The sequence below is a fragment of the Mastigoproctus giganteus genome, chromosome 14 (assembly GCF_048544385.1).
Source record: "Mastigoproctus giganteus isolate SK-2022 chromosome 14, ASM4854438v1, whole genome shotgun sequence".
Taxonomy (NCBI): domain Eukaryota; kingdom Metazoa; phylum Arthropoda; class Arachnida; order Uropygi; family Thelyphonidae; genus Mastigoproctus; species Mastigoproctus giganteus.
In genome coordinates, this window is record NC_143588.1 from 95,731,230 (window position 1) to 95,755,271 (window position 24,042).

Here is a 24,042-nt window from a genome sequence, read left to right on the forward strand (position 1 = left end):
AGGAGATCAACAACTACCAATCTTCTTGATACCCTCTTCAGAATTCAGCGCACCCTTAACAACAAATCACAGATTGATATCATATTCCTCGACATAAAATCGGCTTATGACAAAATACACCTCCCAGCTCTTTTTACCATTCTGAAACACTACTTCGGTCTGGCAGATACCTTACTTCAAATTTTGAAGTCTATTTTACTTCCTAGACATCTGTCTGTGACCCACAATGAATTTCAAGTAACTATTGACGTCTCAAGAGGCATCCCACAAGGAAGTGTACTGTCAGCTGTCCTGTTTGCAGCAGTTTTGGAGCTTTTCCTTGCTCAGAATCCGAACTTTGTCTCTTATGCGGACGATCTGAAGTTCTACGTGAGCTCAGATCATAATCATCAGATTCATGATATCAACCAACAAGCTTCTAGGCAGATATTGAGCTTGGAAAGTTATCTTGCCACAGTTGGGCTGCATCTCAGCCCTTCCAAATCAGCACAACTGACGATAACCAAGAAGAAAATCAAAAATGATATCCAAATCTTTGTTAGTGGGGAACCGGTGCAAAAAGGTGACCTCTCATACTGATCTTGGCCTCACCTGGGATGTTGGGCTCAATTTTCAGCCTCACTTTGCCAGGATGAGGCAGAAGACGTACGCTGCTCTTTGGGCAGTGCGTCAAGAGCTCGTTGGTGTGCATCAGCCAGCGCTGCTTGTTCGGCACATCCTAAGGTGTATTACACCGATTCCTCTCTATACTTCAGAAATTTGGCCATCTGCCCCTGCCTCATACCTTCAGAAGGATCTCAGTTTAGAGTACTGGTTGCTGAGATGGATGAACAGGGTGGTAGGCCACCCCCTAACTATCTCCAGATCTATCCTACAAGCAAATCTGGGCACCACTCCCTGGAGACATATCATCATGACAAAAAATGTCTTCACGCTTGCACGGCTTATAACCAGGCGAATTGATGCTCCATCCGTATCCACATTAATCTCTGGCTGCCCGAGGAGGACAAGAGGGGAGCACCCCGACTCCTGTCTCCCTCTACGTCTTACGCTGTCAAACATTGATTCCCTGAGGAACATGTTTCCAGCCAATTGTCTTCGGATCTTCAATAAATTTAGGATCCACCCTGATAGGTTCTGTGAAGACAAGCCCTACAGGAAGGAAATCCTCAAGAACTGCTACCAGATAATGAACTTATAATACTCACCTGCTCCTGTTCTGTTTTTTTATATTTTGTATATTACTGTATATTATTGTATATTTAATCCTGTAAAAGTTTCGGGTCGAGCACGCATGTACTCTTGTTTATTGTACATTGTGTTCCTCGCACCTTAGTCTGTAAATATTCACACCCTTCTGGCACAGAGCCGTCCCGGGGTGACCCAAGGTTTCTTGGGAAATAAACTGATTTAATAAAATAAAATAAAATAAAATTAAAAAGAGTTGTTCGAGAGTTTCAAGCTTATTTCGGAATTTTGGTAGAAAACTCTAAGGGTAAGTTGAAAGGGAATTTTTATAAGTGCTGATCTATTTGTAGATGCCTTTGAACACCTCAACAGATTAGGCCTGGTGGAAATTATAGTGTTAATTGAAAGTGATTGAAAAGCAGGGTTTATGTGGTGTCACATCGGTATGTTTATAAGCAGTAGCTGGGGCAAGAAAGTGATTGGAGCTGGACATGTGGTGCGGTGGTTTTCGACAGTCGAGAGACACTAGTGTAGTTTCACAATTAGTTAGTCATGCAAGGGGGAGCTGTGTCATCTTTCGGTTTTGCTCATAAGACGAAGTTGAAGTGGATGGTTTGGGTCTTTCGATTCATAAAAAGGCCTGATTAGAGTGCCAACTGGCCATACAGATGTGGATGCAACAGATCTGAATCTGTCTTTCGCAAATTACTCCAAAGAACAAGTAATTTTGCGTTTTCTTCAGTAAATTTTCATTCTTTGGTATGTAGTTCTTTACTCATTGCAGCCTCAATTTCCTCAGCAGTTGTCAGTGGCCCCAGTCGGGAAATAAAAAGGCTTCTGTGCTGGGAGGTGGAAGGCTTGCTCATCGATCTCAGAATAGAGGACGTGGAGGTACCAATCCTAATCTGACACTTTTCCTTGATATTGGCAGGGTGACTCTTAATTTGAAAGGGTGACCTAGGGAAATGAGGGTTCTGATTAGTTGTTAATTGAGATGAAACAGAACGGGTAGCAGCGATTTTTACCCAAGATTATTTATTCATGACAGGTGGGCAATGGCTGCTTTCATACAATAGCACAGATGGTAAAACTGAGGTCAATTTTGGAGGTGGATGCTAATTTTGTGGGCTGCCACTTGTGAATCGCACCTCTGTTCAGCTGCTTGACCCATTAACAGGACTTCGCTGCTTGCTACATTAGGGAATTGAGATTCCTCTGAAAGGTGATTGGCTCCCTGAGTATTTGGGCAACATTCCAATTCGGCAGATTGTGTGAGGTCAAAATATCTAAACCGCGGTTTAGACGGTGAATTGAGTGTTGATTCTGTTAACTGGTTCATTTTGTTTGGAAAACTTATGAATTTTGAAGCATCCGGTTTTGATTTGCATATTAGTATAGAGATCATTAAGAGCAGACATCAGTTTATCTATTAACACAGGTATGAAATTTCTTTGCAACTCATCTGCGACAGACTTGCTTATTGACTCATTCTGGATTTCTGGCCTTGGATTGTCTATATGTACAGTGCGGCCGTTGACACTATTCCCGGCAAAAGGATATCAGTTTGGATCGTTGCATTATTAGTGCTCCGGGCCTGAGAAACAGTTAATTTGTCTTTGGTACACGACGGTTGCAACAAGCTTTGCGACGAAAAACTTATCTCACCCCTGAAACACCCCGGTGTTTTGCAACTTATTAACTTGGGCGCTTCATTATGACAGTTATTGAGGGAATCCGCAGGGAGGATCGATTTAGCGGTATTACGCTTCTTTGAAATTACATCAGATGGAACATCTCGCGACAAAAGTTGTATACTGACCATGTTATTCATATCAGAATTTTTCATTCATGTTGCTATGTTCAGATGGTCTGCTATTGACTGCGTCTACTCCTTATGATTTAAGTTTCATTTCGTGCGGATTGCAAATTGAAGCATGGTTGTTCCTTGACGTACACATCAAATTATAGATTGTGGTAACTTGTTCGCTGAGTTTTTCATTCTGTTGTTGTTAATAATATAGTGTTTATTGTGTTCACCACTCCTAATATAAATACATTTTATCTGAGCAAGAAAAATTCGGTTAACATAAGCGGCGCTACCTATTATTCGCATATTTAGAATACGTACAAGGAAGCTAAGGACATGGGACGTCAGTATTGAAACCAATCCTTATAATGTCAAAGACACTAGGTTACTAGCGAGAGCTACAGGGATACACTTTTGTTTTAGAAACATAAAGAATCATTTTCATAAGACATTAACATTTCTAATAATATTCTCAGGGCCGGACCCTTGTAATCCTGCTTGTAGTTCTTTCAATAGAAATGACTTCTGATTACAAATGACTTTTAACTTCAATTATCATAAATTCATATTAAAATACTCCCGTTATTACTACGATTTAAAAAAAAAAAAAAAAAATCCTTCAACTTACCTTCAGTAACGAACATTAAAAGCAAGAACCACATATTCCAAGACTGCGCCCAAAAACACACTGTCACTATGAGTAATCCAATAATTACAATGTCTTAGTGAACACCGTGCATACAAACACTTCCTTCTAGCAGAACCATCGTGAACTCCCATTACTGCCAAGTGACGTCACATATCTCTTGAGCCAATTACAGGACCGGACAGGCATGACAAGTTTCTCGACCAGCGGCGCCCCTGACCCGTAAAAGAAGCCCAGATTACACAGGTCACAGGTAGTGGCGATGTATTCAAAAGAGGCGGACGTTAGGCGAGAAATATAGTGGTGCACCTGTTAGGGCGGTAATTAAATGCCTATTTCGGGGCGATATTTAGGGAGGGGGAGAAGGTAAAGAGTGAGGAGGCGAATGAAGTTCAAGAGCTGGAGGTAGCAGTGCTTTAATGTATCATCTGAGAATACGCGCGTCGATTTACATACTTGGATAAGCAATGTAAGTCAAGAGGACGATGTTACCTACTGGAGCAGGCTATTAAACAGAAATTGTCTGTAATCTTAATGATTACAGCCTTAAAATAGGCAGCAACAAGTAGCAGTAGTTAGCGAGTCTAGTTCTGAACCCGTGTACCTTCCTACTCAATCATTATTGTGCCTTTTAAAAGACGGTATTCTATGGATTTGTTAATTGCGTGTAGATCGTCACGGTAAGTACCCCCACAGTAGAGGGGAAAACTGATTTGACCTTGGAGTTCACGGAACTAGCGGCAATGTGGTTCAAGGAAATATCTGCCCTTCTTCTATTACATATCCTAATGTAGTCATTATCGATCTTTCTCTAAATATAATAGAAAAATATCGGGATACTGATATTTGTGGTTATAACAAAACATTTAACAGCTCTCCAATTTTTGCATGCCTAAAATTGCTTATTATTTCTGCAAATAGAAAGAAAAAATGCCTACAGGGTATTATCGAGCAAATACGCTATGCCTAACATTGGGGTAAAAAAGCAGACGAGCAATGTTTTCAATGAACTGCTGATTTGAAATGTTAATTACGTATAGGTTCTATTGCGCATGCTTCTTGACAATTAAAATGTAGTTATAGAATCGGATGCTTTCAAAACCAGTTAGATTATTTTTTTTACTATTATTAACTTGCCTTTTAAAATTTCTTATTGGCATTATTCGCTTCTACAAGTTAAACAAATTTTATTTATTTGTATGTTAGAATTATCTAGATCAACTTCAGTGCAGCCGCTAGGGGTTTACCAACTTATGCAACATTAAAATATATATTTTAGATCTTTTTCGTCTTAATATTACCACTTGTTTTTGATTAGTTGTTATATCTCATTTATCGTGTTTTTGCTGCTAAACATTAAGGTCATTAACCTCGTGTTTCAGGTTTCGTAGTCCTTAGTTTAAAATCGCTGACCACCAGCAAGTGTGTAAAATGCTTACAGCCTGCTAAATACGCTGCTTCTTGTACTTGAACAACGGGACTGACTGATGACTCTAATAATATTCCCCTGACTGAAAATGAGGGCGTGTTAAAGCACAACGACTAGCACAATGCCATATGGCCCACATTTTAAGTCATAACAATATAAACTATGTATTTAGCCTAGTAGATTCAAAAAGTTCAGCAACTTTTAAAAACAATCATTCAAGGCTAGAAGCGGAACAAGAATAGACAATCCCTGGGGTGAGAAAGGTTGCTGGTCCGCCTGGGCGAAGTGTATTTTACGCTAGGTTGGTCGATGTACGAAAGGTCCGTTTATCAATGGGTTGTTAACCTTGTTCTGAAATAACAATAGACAAACACAAGTAGCGAGCGCAATACACACAAATCCCAATAAAGGGGCCCCTCAGTGCAGACAAGAACAACGCTTCTTTGCTGCCTTTTTAGTAACATTAATTCTCGCACTCGAGTCCTCTGTAATCTAGGACCGCCCTAGATGACATTTTAACAAACTCTCTCTCTTGTTGTAAAATAATACTAATGAGCAATGAAGAATAATTATTATGAGTATCTACACTGAGTCCGTGTTGCATTAGTAGCACTCCATTATATAGGACTGGACCATTCTGTGACGCTGGTGAAGGCTCAAAGTTTGGCGATCAGTTTTTGAGTGTCTGAGAGGAAGGATGGGTCGGCGTCAACAATTTTCTGACTTCGAATTTAAAATGATTGTGGGGGCAAGACGTGCATCTCCACTAGGGACCTTGACCCCCTAATCTCTGACTGGAAGATTATCCCAGACTGAACCCTCAGCGACCACAGAGTCATACAAAGAGATAAAACCTTCAACCCTGAAATTTTCAACACTGTACAGGCTAACTCCCAGGAAACCTTCAACTGGTATGATTCAGCCAACCTAATCCTTGATAGGTTGTTTCCTCCGGATAATGTTGCTGAGGATCTCCCAGAGCAAACAGCAATCAGAAGAGCAAATCGAAACTACGCCACAGAAAGCACAACGGATCCTTTCACCCTGGAAGAGCTGACTGCAGTATTACAGAAAATAAACCCCAACAAATGACCTGGCCTAGACCTGATAGAGTATACCTTCATCTTTCACCTGTTTAAACTAAGGCCGCTATACCTACTCCTGTTGTACAATAACTGCCTCCATGGAGGTTTCTTTCCCAAGGTCTGGAAAACTGCTCTTCTGCGCCTGATAAAGAAACCACATAAGCCACCTTCAGATCCTCTCTCCTTCCGTCCCATTGCACTCTTGGCAAATCTCGGGAAAATTCTCGAGCGTTTTATGGTCCTAAGAGTCTCGGCGCTTTTCCAGGCGAAAAATCTAATCTCTCTACATCAATTTGGCTTCACACTAGGACGCTCCTCTGAAGAGGCCCTTTTTGACCTGGTGGTACCTATAGAAAACTCCGAGGCCAAGTTTGAATTGGCAATCTTTGTCGATTTTGAGGGAGCATTCGACATTGTCTGGTGGGACAGCGCTTTGAAGCGCCTCCGGTCTGCCTCCTGTCCCCATCAATTATATCAACTTTTCCTTAGCTACTTTTCTGAAAGAACTGTTATCCTAAAATCGAAGTATCAACATGTAGTAGTAGTGGCATGTGATGCAAGAAAGCAAGTGTATGAGCTTATGCCTGACCATTGCCTTATACAGAGGGACAAGCACATTCTTTTCCTTCAGGCCTGTCTCTCGGGAATGTCCCCAGGATTCGGTTTTGGGGCCTGTAGTGTGGAATATGATTCTACAGTATTGGCTGACCCGTTCCTTTGAGAACACCAAAGTTGTAGCCTTTGCCGACGACCTGACGATCGTTGTGTCTGGAAAATCTAGGAGTGCCATTGAACATAATGCTAATCTACTCCTGTCTGATCTCTCCTCCTCGGCAACATTGAACAAACTCCGCATTAACCCAAATAAAACCAAAATGATGCTCTTTAAGCACAAGCTATATCTCAGGCGTCCACCACAGGTTAAAATCTCTGGAATCTGGCTACCCATGGTTACTGAAGCTACCATTCTCGGAGTGGTAACTGACCACAAACTGAGCTTCCTGCAACATCTCACCCATCTCAGATCAAAAGTCAAGAAGCTCTCTGGCTCCATTATTCGTATCTCCAGGAACGACTGGGGCCTTTATAAGAGGACAATTCGTCTCTACTATATAGCAGTCTTCCTGCCAATCGTCACATATGCAGCCGATGCCAGGTTTCACTGAGTTGGCTTGGTCAAGATGAGAGACAGATTGAGTTCCATCCAACGTACAATACTACTGGCTACCCTTAGAGTTTGCAGAACAGTATTTACAGCAGCCATCCAGGTCATAGCTGGAACTCTTCCTCTGGATTTGTATGCCGCTTACAGAGGACTAGTATTTAGAATTAAAAACAACATCCCCACTAAGTTCCTTCACATCGAGCTTGATCTTGACACCGACCCAAAAGCTGAGAAAGCTAGATGCTACAACGAGTTAGTGAAAATCTGGCAGACCCGCTGGGATATGTCCCAGGTTGGGTTGGTTACTAGAAGATTCCTTCCTGATGTCGCCTTTACATCCTCTAATTCTGTACAATCCTGGCTTTCCCTCACCATGGAGACTCATTTCTAGTTACTGGACATGGTTCTCTTAATGAAAAACTGCACCAACTAGGCCTCTGCACGACTGACCTGTGTTACTGTGGAGCCAAGGAAAACTGGAGGCACTTCCTTTTTGACTGTATTTTGTATGAAGATTTGAGGCAAGGTTTAGTGAACACCATCCCAATATCTGAAAATCGATTAGACCAGTTACTCCTAACCCTCTGAACGTTTATTTGCTCTTCACAACTTTGCTACGGAAGTCTTTGCTCGAAGGAGGAGATCATATAGAGTGGTCAACACCACTGGCATTTGACCTGAAGTGGATTAGACAATCGGTTTTTTTTCCCTCCTTGCATTCTCTTTGGAGTCAGCCACTCTAGACTTATTTTTATTTGTTATTATATATATATATTTATTTTATTTTATTTTTTTCTCACAAAATTTTTTATTTTATTATTATTATTTTTATTTTTTTTTATTATTTATTTATTTTTTTCCCATAACCTGCACCACGGGTGGTTTTTTTATTATTGTTATTTTTTTAATTTATTTTTAATTTTTTTATTTATTTTTTCCCCCATAACCTGCACCACGGGTATTTTTTTTTCTTTTTTTTTTTTTTCTAATTTGTCTGCCCCTCTGGAATGGGCCCCCAGAGGATCCTGGCCTACCTGCTGGCAACATCAAGTGGGTCAGAGTCTCTTTTGAGACAGTACGTGCATTACTGGGACTGGCCCACCTTGCCGTGGTGTGAACGAGTACCCAGAATCATCTCTCCAGGTGATTGATTCTTCTGGGTAGGTGGCCAAGAGGCCAGACATGTGTGTGGATATGTGTTTTTTATGTGTTTTTTACAAAAACACATGTCCACGTGCAGGTGCCAGTATTTCGACAACAGCCAACATGGTTAATTGCTCTCGTTTTATGGTGTCACACAGGTCTACCGTGACTAGCTAAACTGCGGTGAAACAACCAGCCAAAGGTGACACTTGTGACAGCCACGTGTGGGCGACGCCCGTGGTGAGCGTCATGTGTCTCGTCTCGTGACACAGTAGCGACGCAGCACAGTGTCCCAGCTAACCACCCAGTACAACGTAGGAACAGCAAGACGCATATCATATCCACATGGGTTTAGTGTTACAGGCCAAGAGGGGGTTTCCCCAACTTCGCGTTTAGTTCATAATTCACATGAACTATGAAAAGACACGAGAAACTGCGCCTTGGTCATCAGCACCAACACTGCACTACCGATATATGGAAATCTGTCTCCTGGTCTGATGAATCTCTTTTCCAACTAACATGCTGATGGGTGTTTTCGCATTTGGAGAAATCAACATGAGGTCATGGCAATTGGATGCACCGTTGGTGTTCAGCAGGCTGGGAGTGGTGGTGTTATGGTTTGGGGACTTTTTATGGCATGTCCTGGGTCCTCTGATCGCCGTTAACTAATTGCTCGATGGGAAGGCCCACTTTTCTATTGTCGCCAACCAAGTACACCCCTTCATATAATATGTATCCAGAGAACTCTGGCGTCTATCAATGGGCAATGACACAAGACCCGGCAGATTTTTGACTGATTTCAGGAATATGATAATAAATTTTCCGTCCTCCAATTTCCTCCTAACTCGTCCGATCTCAAACCAATAGAACATGTATGGGAATTGCTGAAAAGGACATTCCATGCTACGATCATACACCTGCCAATGTGGACATTGCTGGATACATTGTTCAATGCATGGGCAGTAGTAGTACTATTACTACAGGAAACCCTGTAACAACTTGTGGGGTCCATGCTAAGAGTGTACATGCTGCATTATGGGAAAAAGTTGCCCCACAAGGTATTAGGATGGTGTTGCTAATGCAAAGCCAATGCAGTGTATATGTATTTGTATGTATTATGTATAAATAGTTTCGTTGTATAATAAATGTTTTTTTATTCTATTTTGTACATTTTCCTTCTTGGATCTTCTGATCATATTGGCAATTAACACTATGGTCAGGCTGCATTGTAGGACTCAATGTTTTGAGGGAAGCACATATGTTCCTTTTTTATTTTCATCGTTTTTTGTTTTGTTAATTGCGATAGCATTGATTTCTATTTTAACTTCAAATATGAAGTTCCCATTTAAGGAGACCCAAAAATTACTTGCATTACAAAAGACTTATACATTTGGGCAATCTAGGAGCTCCAAAATTGTGCCCGACCGAGTCTCCAAAGTGCTTAAATGGTCCCTGATTTTCACAGGAACGGTCCGCAATTATTGTTACGACTTTGTGGCGAATAAAACTACCAACTATTTATAAATCCTAGGGGAAAATGCTTTCAGAACAGTGGACTTGAGACGTTTGAGACAGAATCTATTCGTGATTTGTGCTATATCAAATGGAATGAAATGTGATATCCAAGCTAGAATAAAATTTCTCAAGATTCTCGAATTTTTTAGAAATTCAGGAATAAAAAGTATTTTCTCCGTAATTTTATGGTGGAATGCTGGGTATTCGGGTAGTTGAAAGAATATTGTAGGAGTGTTTTTGTTAATTTCTTTGACGGGAAATAGAAACTTGGGTGAGCACAAGTTTGGAAGTAACAAGTTGTTTCAGTGGCTGCACGATTCCATTTAAGTAACGGGAAGTGCAAAATTGAAGAAAAATTCAATTTCAAGTAGCACACCAGCGTAGCAAATAGCAAAGGCCCATGAGATTCTAGATGAAGACAGGAGAATCACACTCCATCACCTCAGGAGCAAATATCAATGTCATACAGCACTGCACAGCAACCCTCTGTGACAAAAGCCCAAAGAATAAGGAAAGGACAGATTTTTCTCTCACTCCTAAAATCTTAGCAAACACTCTGTCATTCCAGGATGCAACTTTGCCCTGAAGGAACCTAATCACTGCACTTGACATGGAACCCGGAATTGACACCTCTACTGCCCAAAGAGGACTTGACCAACAGTGACAAACCACCGGACTTGACATTTATCAACACCGGACTTCATTGACTTGACTGAACTGGACAGGACCTTGTCCCATAAATGGCTGCATATGTAATAACTTTTTTTTTTTAAATCTACATAAAATTTAAAACTTATACGGTGAATTATGCATAGGAGAATATGCACAGATAGGTTATATTTCTGACCATCCTTATTGGAAAGCCTCCCATGTTGAGGATTTCTAGATTACAATGGCTTATCATTAGACCTGAAAACAGTACTGAATTGGTAAATATTTGACAATTGAGATCAAAAAGAACTAATGAAATTGAATCTAACTAAAAAATATTATTCTTTGAAGGATATCTTTTATATCAACAAACACTACAATCAGTCCGTGAAAAAAGAATCGTTTGTAGTGTTGTCAATCAAAAAAATAAAAGAGTCTGGAGGACGTTCTTTTTTTAGCAATACTAGCCCCATTCACTCACCAAGTCCCTTCAGTAGCCCAATTGCTCACTGAAGCGATCCGAGTTTATTGACTACTTTACCTCCTACCTTCACTATTACAACTTCCTTATAAAAACACCAGGAAGCATCCCCAGAGCTGCCTGTGGCTTCTTCGATACATTCCGTTGCTTCCAAACATCACGGACCTTGACCAGTTTCAACCTACATTTTCGTCGTTAATTGCAAAATAGGAACACCTGACAGCGTAATCACCTATTTAAGACGGAATGTAAGAGTATTTGCTTCGTTTAACATAAGTTAACGCCTATATATGTTTCGCCTAATTCTCACACCCCCTCTGTAATCACCAGGTTTTAATGTCAGCAGGAAGGGCTTGTTTCCTATTTTACGAATTCTTTCATCGAAGGGTGTTGTTTCTAATGAGATGCCTTAAATGAAAGATTTCAATCCCTTATTTAAGATATATTAACTTTTCGTGTTTTTTTTTTTTTATCTTATGTATATTAATTTCGATGCATGCAGTCAAAAATGAATTTTTTTCTAATGTTTTTAAAATCATTTAAAGCAGCACTCCTTCAGGATGACTTGAACAAACTTCAAAGATGGTCAGTGAAGTGGTAGCTATGTATTAATGCTGCTCAACGCACTTGGAAATGGCAATCCACAAACAAATTATACAATTGGTGGGGTTGAATTAAAAACAGTGGAGGAGGAAAGGGATTTGGGAGTTACAATACGAGCAAATATGAAGTTTTCTGAAAATGTAAACAGACAGTCAGGAAAGTCCATGGTGTCTTATCGATGATTTATTGAACGTTATCCTGTAGAAATAGGGAGATAATAATCCCAGTGTATAAGGCAATTGTAAGACAACATTTAGAATACAGTGTTCAAGTATGGAGACCGCATCTGAAAAAAGACATCGAGCTTCTTGAAAGGGTCCAAAGATGGGCATCTGGAATGGTGAGATCGGCAGAAGGACGACCGTATGAGGAAAGACTCCGATTATGTGGGCTACAGAACTTGGCAACCAGGCACCTCATGGGTGACCTTATTGAAATATACAGGGTGTTTCAAAAGTGATGGTCAATAATTTAAAGGTGAACTGTACAGACTACAATAAGCAAAAAACCTAGTAAACATGGGTCCTTAAGTGAATCGTTTTCGAGATATTGCATATTTCTAGTTGGGATCCACCACTGACTTGTTTGTTTAGGTTAGTAGTAGTAGTAGTAGTAGTAGTAGTAGTAGTAGTAGTAGTAGTGGCATGTGATGCAAGAAAGCAAGTGTATGAGCTTATGCAGCATCAGCCAAAAAAAAAAAAAAAAAAAATCACACCATTCCCTCCAAATGCCTGTCCAGTTTCTTCTTAAATTTATTCAACCTATCAACTTCCACAACGACAGATGGAAGTTTGTTCCAGCAATTAACCACCAGCTGGCTAAAGGCAAATTTCCGCACATCTATTCTACATCTGTCTTTTCTTAATTTGAATTTATGCCCCCGTAGGTTCGTAATCTGAACAAGTGGAAGGATCCCATCAGAATTCAGCGTGAATTCTGATGGGATCTGGTTATGCTCATTCTCTCCATTTTCCCTCTCTCAATGCTCTAAAATAAAAATAGCAGGCATACTAGTACTTGTCAAAGGATAGTCAACATGGAAAGAGGTTACAGCAACGAAGAGTATGCGGACATGCACTTCATGTATGGTAAAGCCAACGGCAGTGCACTCGAGGCAGCACGTTTGTACCAAGAAGCATTTCCGCGCCGAAGGCAGCCCAGCAGGCACACATTCATCAGGGTATAGCAACGCCTTAGAGAACATGGGAGTTTCGCACATGGAGTATGAGCAGGTAGGCCAGAAGCATACCTGATGTTGAAGAAAGGGTGTTAGAAATAATAAAAAAAAAAAAACAAATTATGATATTAGTGTCCCCTGTAAATGATTATATCTGCCCATATTTATTTTGTCTGTAAATTGCGTGTGTTCTCTGGTCGATTTGCCTGTTTGCTGGACGATAAAACCCCAGTTTCGGGAGGGGGGGGAAACCTTGCAATCTACACCTGAGACCGACCAACTCAGCCACGGAGTGAAAAAAAACCACTAAAGTTCCTCACATCATCGACGGGATTCGAACCCGAGCCTTTTCCACCCGGTGTGGGGAGGACGGTGACGATACCACTGTACTACACGTGCAGACTGTTAGAAATAATAGAACAAAATCCAAGAATTTCAACAAGGAGGATTGCTCTGCAAGAGCATGTAAGACTCATAGCAGTGTGTGGTGAATTATACATTGCCAATTACTGTACCCCTGCCATATCTAGTGTGAACAAGGTCTCAGCAATACAGACTACCTCCCCCCCAGAATGAACTTTTGCCAGTGGATGCAACAACAGTGTCCTGAACCCCCAATTTTTAAACAACATTTTGTTCACTGACGAAACTGAGTTTACTCGTGATGGTATTTTTAATTTTCATAACTGTCACGTTTGGTCCGACGAAAATCCTAATGCAGTTCACAAGTCAAGACATCAGCAACGTTTCTCGTTGAATGTCTCGGCAGGACTACTAGGAGACCATCTAATTGGATCACACTTTCTGCCAAACAGGCTAACAGGAGAGCTGTTCTTTCAGTTCCTGCAGAATGTTCTTCCAGACCTCCTTGATGACGATAATGTTCCACTTCAGCAACGCCAGAACGTGTGGTTTATGCATGATGGTGCACCGGCACATTTTGCTCGAGTTGTCTGTTTGTTTGTTTGTTTGTTTTGTTGGTTTTTAGGAGCATTAGCAACTAAGGCCATATTGCTCCGGGATATGCGGTGGTCATTCCTTGACCTTTCCGCATCCTCCGTATTTGGTGGTGACGGGCTCGAACCCCGGTCTAATCAAGAAGCGTGTGCTGCGCACTGCTGCTCCTTCCCACCTGGCTACGGAGGCGCCCCTCGAGTTGTCACTCGGTATCTAACTAGAGTAGGTATGGTCAATGGTGGATAGGTAGAGGTGGGCCTGTAATGTGGCTTCCCAGATCACCAGACTTAAATCCTATGGAATTTTATATTTGGTGTCATGTAAAAAGCTTGGTGTGCACTTCTGACATTAACACAGTTGTGGAATTACAGCGTCGGGTTGAAGAAGCCTTTCAGCAAATCAAAAATGATCCAAGAATGCCTGAGAGGATTCGCAACTCAATGCAGAGAAGACTATAAAGCTGCGTACGGATGCATGGATAGCATTTTGAACAGCTTTTGTCACATCCTGTAACATATAAAACCTGTAAAATCCTGTGGTGTTGAAAACAAAAATTAAAAATGTTTTTTCTTATGTTTAATAAAACCACCCTTAGCAAGGGATTCCACAGTTTTTTGCTAAACTAGTGCTCCCATTCAGTGGCGAATCTTAACAGAAAATGTGCATTATCTGGAAAACGGTTCATTTGCGGCCCGATGTTTACTGGGACTTTTTTGCTTATTTTAGTTTGTACTTTTCACCTTTAAATTATTGACTATCATTTTTGAAACACAGTGTATAAGGCTCTGAGAGGGGTTAGTAAAATGAGTGAAGGAGGAATTCTCATTGTTATAAAGAATTACAGAACTAGGGATCATAAATTAAAATTACAGGGGTTGAGGTTTAGATCAGATTGTAGGAAATTTTCTTTTAGCCAGCGTGTCGTTAATTACTGGAACGCCCTCACAGGCAGTTGAGGCTGACAGTTTGAATAAATTCAGAGATGAACTGGACAGTTACCTGTGTGAATAAGGAAGCATATAATTTGTATTTTCTTTTCTACTTGTTTTTTTTTTTTTTTTTTTTTTGCCTGTGCAGCAAAAGCCTGTGGCTTCCTTGCACTATATGGAGGATACTATTATTGATTGATTCGAAACTAGACCTTTTCAAGGAATTTTTTCAGTTTTGAGTACATGGAAAAAAGTTGCATGGATAAAGATAAGGAAAAAAAAGTATATTGCTTCTTGCACTTTTCACCAAAAATACAATTCCTTCCACCCCTTTTTTTCTTTTGGTTAAAAAATGGCTTACTGATAGCTGTGTGCATGTGTTTTATTGCATTCTATTATTATTATTATTATTGTTATTTTAATGGTATCTATTGTTATTATTATTATTAAGTTGGCAAGTTGGACATTATCATGAATCATGATAATGTACCTTCCTGTACAGAGCAGTTTCTTTAAGCCGTTAAATAAATAAATATAAAAAAAAAAGTAGTACTGGAACAGTCAGTTACTACAGCTGTGAAAGTTTAGTTAACTCCCTACTGTCTTGTGCAATCTTTAGGCTGATAAAAGGTGATGGTAAAGAAAATCGTTTCTCTCTAGCGTTCTGTTTTATTGTGAAAATTAACTGATGGTAAATACCATTAGACTAAAACAATTAGGTCACTAGATCCGTATCGAACGAAAAACCTGGCTCCATGGATGCTGCCCGTTATTTTCGAAGTCCGTTAAATTAATAACTGATTTTTATCTAGTTGATTCTGTTGCTAACAGCACCGTGTCTTTTAAATAAAGTGTTGGAGATATTTTTAAATCTATTTCCATACATGTGGTATAAAACAAATCAAAGAAAATACGATTAGCAATAATTAAGGATAAAATAAATGTTTTTCAGCTTATCGTCTGTCATTTCACGCCCTCGTGGGTAGCACAGTTGGTAGAATCGCTTTCCTTCCCACACTGAATGGAAAAGACAATAGTTCGAATCCCTTCAATGATACGAGGAATTTTGATGGGCTTTTTTTTTTTTTCAGATCGTGGCTAAGTTAGGTTGGTCTCAGCAAGGGAAGTATGGTTTTTCATCCAGCAAACAGAAAATCGACCACAGAAAAGACGCAATTTACAGACGGTATACATGGAGCAATATGGCCTTGCCGATGCTCCTAAAAACCCTACTACAACAAACGGTTATCAACTATAAAAGTATGACCCTTAATTTCATTTGAATAATCACTTAAAGAACTTGGATTTTTAATATTAAAGATAAATGTACTATATCACAAATGAAATTCATAATGATATTATTTTAAATGAATGTACGTAGTATGTTTATTTGTAAAAAAAATTTACAAATATATATATATATATATATATATATATATATATATTAGTCAAATTATTAATTTTTGTATAATACCAAGTTAGTAATTTTCTTCCCCCTTTTGGTGATTTTTGGCGAAAATATGGTTTTCACTGTTTGATATTGCTTATCAACCTTCTACGCGTTTATTTTTCTTATTTGTTTCTCTTTTTAAGGGTAATATGAGAAGAGGGCGTTGTTTGAACTGCCTTCGCATCAACTCAAGGTAAGATCAAAAAGAAGAAATGAAATAAGGCTGTTGTTTACTTATTTCTAAGTCTGGAGACAACCGATTCTTTAATTAGCAATTTTTTTAACAGGTGCGAGAACTGACATTGGAGCTGTGAACAGTGAACAGCTGCACCTTCAAATAACTTAAACAACATTCGTTCGAAATATGTTATCAGTAATGATGCATGATTGACTCATGAACCAACCAACAGGTGTAGTGGTTTTTCTTCACGCACACATTTAGAAAGTCTGCATAATTGTAATGTATTATGCTCAAAGCGCTGTAGTTTTACTGCGCATGCTTACAAGTATAATTTCAGAACTAGGTTTAATGTACGAGCATACTAAAAGAAAATACAACGTATAAGTATTTGTGTATTACTAAACTTCTTTAATTAGGGAGAAATATGATTCGAATTCGAGTTTTAGTTAATTAGGGAGAAATATGATTCGAGTAATATCAAATAGGGTTTCAGAACGCAAATTGTTTTATTTTTATTAAAATTATGATCCTTTTAGGTGTTTATGTCTGTTTTTATCATTCAACGCCAATACAATTCTGCTTTGACTTCGTCTGGAGGAAGTTCTGTGTGGATGTAGGCCACTTTCTAAGTATAACCTTTTATATTTTTGAATATCTGTAGGTGTGCTCTTGTCGGATTTTTAATTGTGTGGGCGTTCTCCGAGGAGTTATGATGAATCTGCTCTTGGCAGAATTTCTACACTTTCTTTTACTTACAGGTTGTTGAATAAGGAACTGGATAAGTAGGTGAAGGATAGAAGAGATACACTTTGGTCGCGGTTTTGATGTGTCTTCAATTGAGTCAAAAGTGGTACTAAGATTTCTTAAATTGGCATAAAACTGATCAGGAGTCTAACTATTTCAGTAACTCCGTCATTTCTTCTAATTTTTTTCCTTTATTTTTCTTTCTTTTCCATTTTGTTGTTTGCATTTTTATATACCACATCTCTGTTTTATATAGAGGGTTGCTTTATTATTATTATTATTTTTTTTATTATACGGACAAAATTATAGGAATAATTCTAGATTTTAACTCAAGTAGAGTTCATAGAGATGTGTCCAATTTTAAGGGAATACAAAGCAATGACTACTTGAGTTTTTTAAAAAATTGGATATGGAGTTTTGAATAGTAGAAAATCTGTTCGAAATTGCACTAATATTTATATGAACTTTTTTCCCCCTTTATTTTTTGTATCATGTAGAACTACTCCTATAATTTTGTCGGTGCATTTAGACACAACCTTTATAAAGGTCATGCAAATGAAATATATATGTCTGTCCAGTTTATTAAGTACATATACCTAATAGCGAGTAGGTCTCCCTTTTTCCCTCAGAAGGGCCTGAATTCATTGTGACATAGAGTCCAACAGGTGGCGAAACGCATCTCAGAGATGTTGGTCCATGTTAATTCAATAGCTTCACACAATTGTTGCAAATCGTATTAGTTGTAGGTCATTACTCCAAAGAATTCATTCTATTCCTTCCATCTTATCCCACAGCTGCTCAAATAGACTGAGATATGGAGACTGGGAAAGCAAAGTAAGGCGAGTTTACTGTCGTGTTCATTGAATCAATTCTGTATAATTCTGTCATTGTGAAATGCCGCATTATCCCTTTGGATAAACTAATTTGCAGATAAATACATGTAGCCATGACGGTTGTTGCTGTAGGGTTTTTTTTTTTTTTTTTCTTAAGACACATGAGCAACTTAAGCCATATGCGCACTATATAATGTCTGAAAATTGCTTGTGTTCTGTTGTCGATTTGTTGTTTGCTGGGCGAAAAACCCGACTCTGCGGACGAACTAACTCATCCACATTACGGCAGCCAAGTCTTGTGAGGACGCCCTGGTTGAATTTACCTCTCATATCGAAAATTCAACGTCTAAATATACTCTTGCTATTTTTGTCCACTTATGATTCCCTCTGGTGGGAAAGCGCCCTCGAACGTCTCCGCACCAGCCACTGTCCTCAACGACTTTGTCTTCTGTTCAGAAGTTATTTCAACAACCGTCATGTGCTCGTAAAATCAAAATTCTGTCAGGTCTCCAGGCAGGTGTATCGAGGGTGTCCCCTGAGGTCTATCTTGGGACCCCTAATCTGGAACACTGTCCTTCAGGAGTGGATTTCCAGATCTTTTGACAACACCAAAATAATTGCCTATGCCGATGATGTAACCATTGTGATCAGTGGTCACTCTCGTGCAACTATCGAAGTCTCTGCTAACGCTGTTCTTGGAAATCTTTATGGTTGAACTCTAGACAACAAACTATCCATCAGTGCTTCGAAGACTAAAATTATGATTTTTTTGGCTCCAAATTAAATATTCAACGCCCACCACAAATCAAAGTTAGCAATGTTCCACTCCCAATTGTCACGGAAACCAAATTGATTGTGCCAAAATAACTTTTGATACCCAAAATTAGAAAATTTTGGTGTCATGTAACTGCCAAAATTAGAAAATTTACTGGTGCCATTGTGAAGGTCTCCAGAACTGATTGGGGTCTCTCGCTTCTGACCATGCAAGTTTACTACAACGCCGTCTTCCTCCCTGTGGCAATTTATGCCGCTGGCGCATGGTTCCACAGGGCAAAAAAATTGTTAAATTTAAAGTAAAACTAGCTAGTTTACAGAGAACTGTGCTCCTTGGTAGGCTAAAAAGTATGCAGAACCGTATATACACAGACGTTACAAGTTATCTCTGGCCGCTGCCCTTGGATCTATATCTAATATACAGAGGTCTTTGCTTTTGCATTAAGAGACAGGTTTCAACTGAATTTTTCAATATCACCATCGATCCTCAAACAGAAGTGAATCGTCAAAGAGCTAGGTGTTGGAACGAACTTTTAAATATATGGCAAAGACTTTGGGACACCACATCTCTGGGCACTGTCACTAAAGAATTTTTTCCTGTAGTTACCTTCATGATAAGCAAGAAAATTAAAACTTGGTTCTCAATGGATCTGCCCACTTCTTATTTATTAACAGGACATGGATCTCTAAATGAGAAATTATACAAATTTAGGTTATCCCAAACTGATCTCTGTGCTTGTGGCAGAATTGAAAATTGGAAACACGTCCTCTATGAGTGTCAACTGTATAACAACATAAGAGATGGTTTATCTAAGTCAATTGAAAATTTTTCTCCCGGTCAAGAGTCTCGCAGTTCAAAACGACTTTTCATGCACTCCAACTATTTGCTCATGATGTCTTTGCTAGAAGACTATCTCTAAATTCTGACATAAATAGTGTAACTTCTGTTCCCCTGAACACTTCAACTACAGCTCCAACTGTTCCTACAACAACTATGGCTTCATCTACCACTGCTGCATCTACTTTATCATCAGAAATCAGCACATTACCTTACCTGTGTAAACTCGGGCTGCAACAACAACAACACTTGGTATGAGTTCTTCTGTACCACCCTCCCTATCTTCTATCTTCTGAGGAGGGACAATTTCCTACCACAAAATACGCTGTCAAGAGAGACGCTCAGCTTGGCTCCACGGCTACAGAGAAACATTTATATATCTATATAGACTTAGTGATCTATTTAGAATACAGTGTACAAAGTATCCTGTGGCGCCTACTCACATGTTGTTCCCCTCTTTTGTATATATTTACACGTACGACTGTGTATATACTTAATCTTGTATATATATTATATGTAATACACGTGTTTTATCCAATAATGGTCTAATAGCACGTCATACATCTAATAAAAGTCCTCCAAAATTCTGAGGACTTTTATTAGATGTAAGCCTGTGGGACATGTTCCACGGGTACATATTTATGTAGCTGTATATTCAGAGGTCAATATTAACTACACTGCCGCCAACAAATCTTATAATGCCCTTCTGGGATGATACTGAATCCTGTTAACAATTATGATAACTGGCCCTTTTGCTGTCTGGTACCTAGCATTGGTGTATGTACACATGATCTGGGAATGTGAACTGTTAATTTATATGGTCCTCGAATCTTGGGGCTCTACCATTATGTATATTTTTATGCTCTATTATCCATTATGTATACCTTTTTGTCTACCATTATGTATACTTTTATGTCTACCATTATGCTCTACCTTTTGTGCTCATAGTCTACGTTTAGAGAAACTAAACGGAAGATTCTACTGGGTGTGCTACTCACGAGGGCCAGCCATAAAAAGGTTGAAAACACTTTTCAAATTGCCATCATCCAAATGTTGCTCAACTGATATCAAGATGTCTAATGTGCACCATGAAAATAATAATTCGCCACTACGTTTGCTTTGTTCACACTCGGCAGGATGTGTGCATGGACTCGTGCAGTTTCTGACACATTCTGGTCTTCCCATCAATGTAAAACGGCTGGAATCAGGATTCATTAGACCAGACAGAAAAAAATAATAATAATAAATAAAATAATAATACATACAGTGGAGGACAAAAAAACTGCATCACTTGTAAATTGTGCAAAAATTTGTTTTGCGCTGCATTGTGGGGTACAGAAACGTTCAAAATGCATTTGTTAGATGGGATATATATCTCTGTGAATGAAATCCAATAAAAGGACTCCACCTGATATGCCTAATTGCCATAAATATCTTCCCAAACGGTAAAATGCATAATTAACGGAAATATAAGAAATCATGCAAATAGCAATCATGACAACCAAACATACATTTTGTTGCAGTTACGTGTACAAACTGAAATGACAATAACGTAATAGTATTATGTACTGTAAATCAGCAAAATAAGTCCTCAATATTTTGTTGTTCCTCCTCGAGCTGCAATTACACCCTGGAAACGATCTGGCATAGTGTTAATCAACTTCTGAATATACGGTTGCCCAATTTCATGGTACCATACCCTTACACTGCTCTCCTGCAGCTGAATCTTACTTATTGGCTTCTTCTGAGCAATTTTAGACGATGTACCAGCAATTTTCAATAGGGTTCATTGTTCTCCACGGCAAATCTCCACGGTTGCCGGGCCAGTCCAACACTGTAATGCCAGCATTTCTGAGATATGACTGCACCTTAAGGGAGAAAAACGAGGGAAAACATTGGTGTAAGTATGTTTTAAGCCTAGTGAGACAAAAAGACAAACTCATAATTAAATCTAAATAGCATAAAACTTACCAATTTTGCTGTGTGACTAGGTGCTGCGTCCTGTTGAAAAATGCAGTTTTGGACGTCTCTGCGGTGATCCCTAATATCGGGTTTCAGCACTCCTCCAAGATAGCAGTGTAGGTTTCTACATTCATCGTTCCGTTAATAAACTTACTTCACCCCAAACATTTGCTTGTTATGCATCCCCAGACCATCTGTTCGGTAGAGAATTGTACAGTCGGTGTTCTGCAGTCAGGATGGTATGCCTCTGATTTTCGTCTTCTGACATATCGCTTCCCATCCGAGCCATGCAGGTTGAATTTCGATTCGCCAGAAAAGATAACGGTGTCCCATTGCTCTTTTGTCCATGAAACATGAGTTTTAGCACAAGCAAGTCGCTTCTTCATGATTCGTTGGGTCAAGGATTCTTCTTGAGCCGATATTTATACAGACCACATTCCGAAAGCCATCTTTGGATAGTTGGTGCATTTGTTTCAACACCAGAGGCCATCTCAAAGTCCAGTTTTAGATCAGGAGCACTGGTATGTCGATTACGAAGCCATACCCGTTTCAAATATCGATCTTGGAAAAGCGTAATCACTTTCTTACAGTCTGATCCAGGTCTTCTCTTCACATCACCGATTTCACGCTTTAATTTAAGCACCCGGAATACTGTTGACTGGTGACACCTTATTTTATCAGCGATAGCACGCATCAGCCAAAAAAAAAAAAAAAACCACTTCCACTTCACCCCTCTGTTCGTTCGAAATATCTGTCCAGCTGAGCCTTAATAGAAAGCTCTTCCTGCAATGGAGCAACATCAACCCTTTTTTTTTTCTTTGTGTCAACTGAACATATGGAGCCATGCTCCATATGTTCAGCAAAACAGGATACTGAGCGTGTATACCCTTCCAACGCCGTATTTATAGAAACGGCAAATGCAATACCTTGTGATTACTGTCTGATACAATTTGACTTCTGAAGCGTCAGTCTGAAGCGTTCTCTGACGCAATACCTTTGCTTTGCGACATGTGGACATGTGGACATGTGTGTGTATAGGTAGGGTGGCTCCTAGAACGTCCGTTCAAATCCACCTCGTTTCTTTGTACGTTGAACAGACTCTGCAAAACAGGCCAGCGTGTAGTAGTGCAATGTTCGTGTAGTTTAATGCATGTTATGTTGTTGTGTTATGCTGACCTCTTAACGACAAACAAAATGATTGTAATCAAATGACTGCTTTGCGACATGTGGACATGTGGACATGTGGACATGTGTGTGTATAGGTAGGGTGGCTCCTAGAACGTCCGTTCAAATCCACCTCGTTTCTTTGTACGTTGAACAGACTCTGCAAAACAGGCCAGCGTGTAGTAGTGCAATGTTCGTGTAGTTTAATGCATGTTATGTTGTTGTGTTATGCTGACCTCTTAGCTACCGAGAAGCAGCTATCACCAGGAAGGCTGCTTCTAGATACTCGTCCACACCACGGGAAGGTGGGCCAGTTCCAGTAGATGGGACGCATAAGGTCTCAGGTTATGAGACAACAAAAAAAAAAAAAAAAAAAAACCCTCTGGGGGCCCAATCCAGAGCTTAAAAAAAAAAAAAAAAAAAAAAAAAAATAATAATAATAATAATAATAATAAATAACACACGTGTATATATATATATATATATATATAAAATAATAATAAAAAATAAATAAATAAAATAAAAAAAAAATAATAATAAATAATAATAAAAAAATAAATAAAAAAAAAAAAAAAATAAAAAAAAAAAAAATAAATAAATAAATAAATAAATTAAAAAAATAATAAAAAAAAAATAATAATAATAATAAATAAATAAAATCCTCCTCATCATCACCAATAGTCTCTTGGGCATTCTGGACCCACTTCAGTATTCTTTTCAACACACTATTCTGGTTCAACTGTTTAACAGGCGTTTCCTCAGTTCAAAGGCTCCCTTTGCAAAATCCTGGAATAATTGAAATACACTCCTATTAGATACAAACACCTCTTCCCGACCTAACTCATTTTCAGCAATGATTTCCCTGATTATTTCCCTGACATTATCGTAAATTGTACACACATATAATATATGGTGCCAACTTTCACTCTCACCACAAAAACAGAGATCTGTATCCGAAAGACCCAACTGAAATAATTTCGCTTTCATCGAGCCGTGACCTGTTAGTAAAAATGATGTTTGTAAACTTGGCGTAAACCAACTTCGAACTGTTCTGTCACTTAAAAAGGTAACATCCGGAATAAATTTCTTTGTCACTCGACCAGTAGATACAGTGTCCCATCTTGTTTGCCACAAGTTAACAATCTCATTTAAACATCTTCTCTTCTCCCTCTTAATATCAGAATTTATGTCAACTTCTATGCCAACAAGTCTAGTAGATATTTTCTTCTTAATGCCATAGCACAGCCCTCGATAAGCCACGAACAAATCCAAAGGGACTGCCCCAGCCATCACTTGAAGTGCAGTCGTAGCTACAGTTCT

General features: G+C 39.1%; 2 protein-coding genes across 2 annotated transcripts in view; one reads left to right on the plus strand and one right to left on the minus strand.

The window, feature by feature from the left end:
* LOC150075402 (seizure protein 6 homolog) overlaps window positions 1-3,696 on the minus strand; it is a 44,815-nt gene extending 41,119 nt beyond the window's left edge. Inside the window, exon 1 of the mRNA XM_090388477.1 lies at window positions 3,624-3,696. Within this exon, the coding sequence (XP_090244603.1) occupies window positions 3,624-3,657 (34 nt within the window). The 5' untranslated portion in view covers window positions 3,658-3,696. The remainder of the gene's footprint in view (window positions 1-3,623) is intronic.
* Window positions 3,697-4,238: 542 nt separating this feature from the next.
* Window positions 4,239-24,042, plus strand: part of LOC150075403 (EARP-interacting protein homolog) — a 95,453-nt gene continuing 75,649 nt past the window's right edge. The window contains exon 1 of the mRNA XM_090389264.1: window positions 4,239-4,321. The gene's annotated coding sequence lies outside the window, so the exon portion shown is untranslated. The remainder of the gene's footprint in view (window positions 4,322-24,042) is intronic.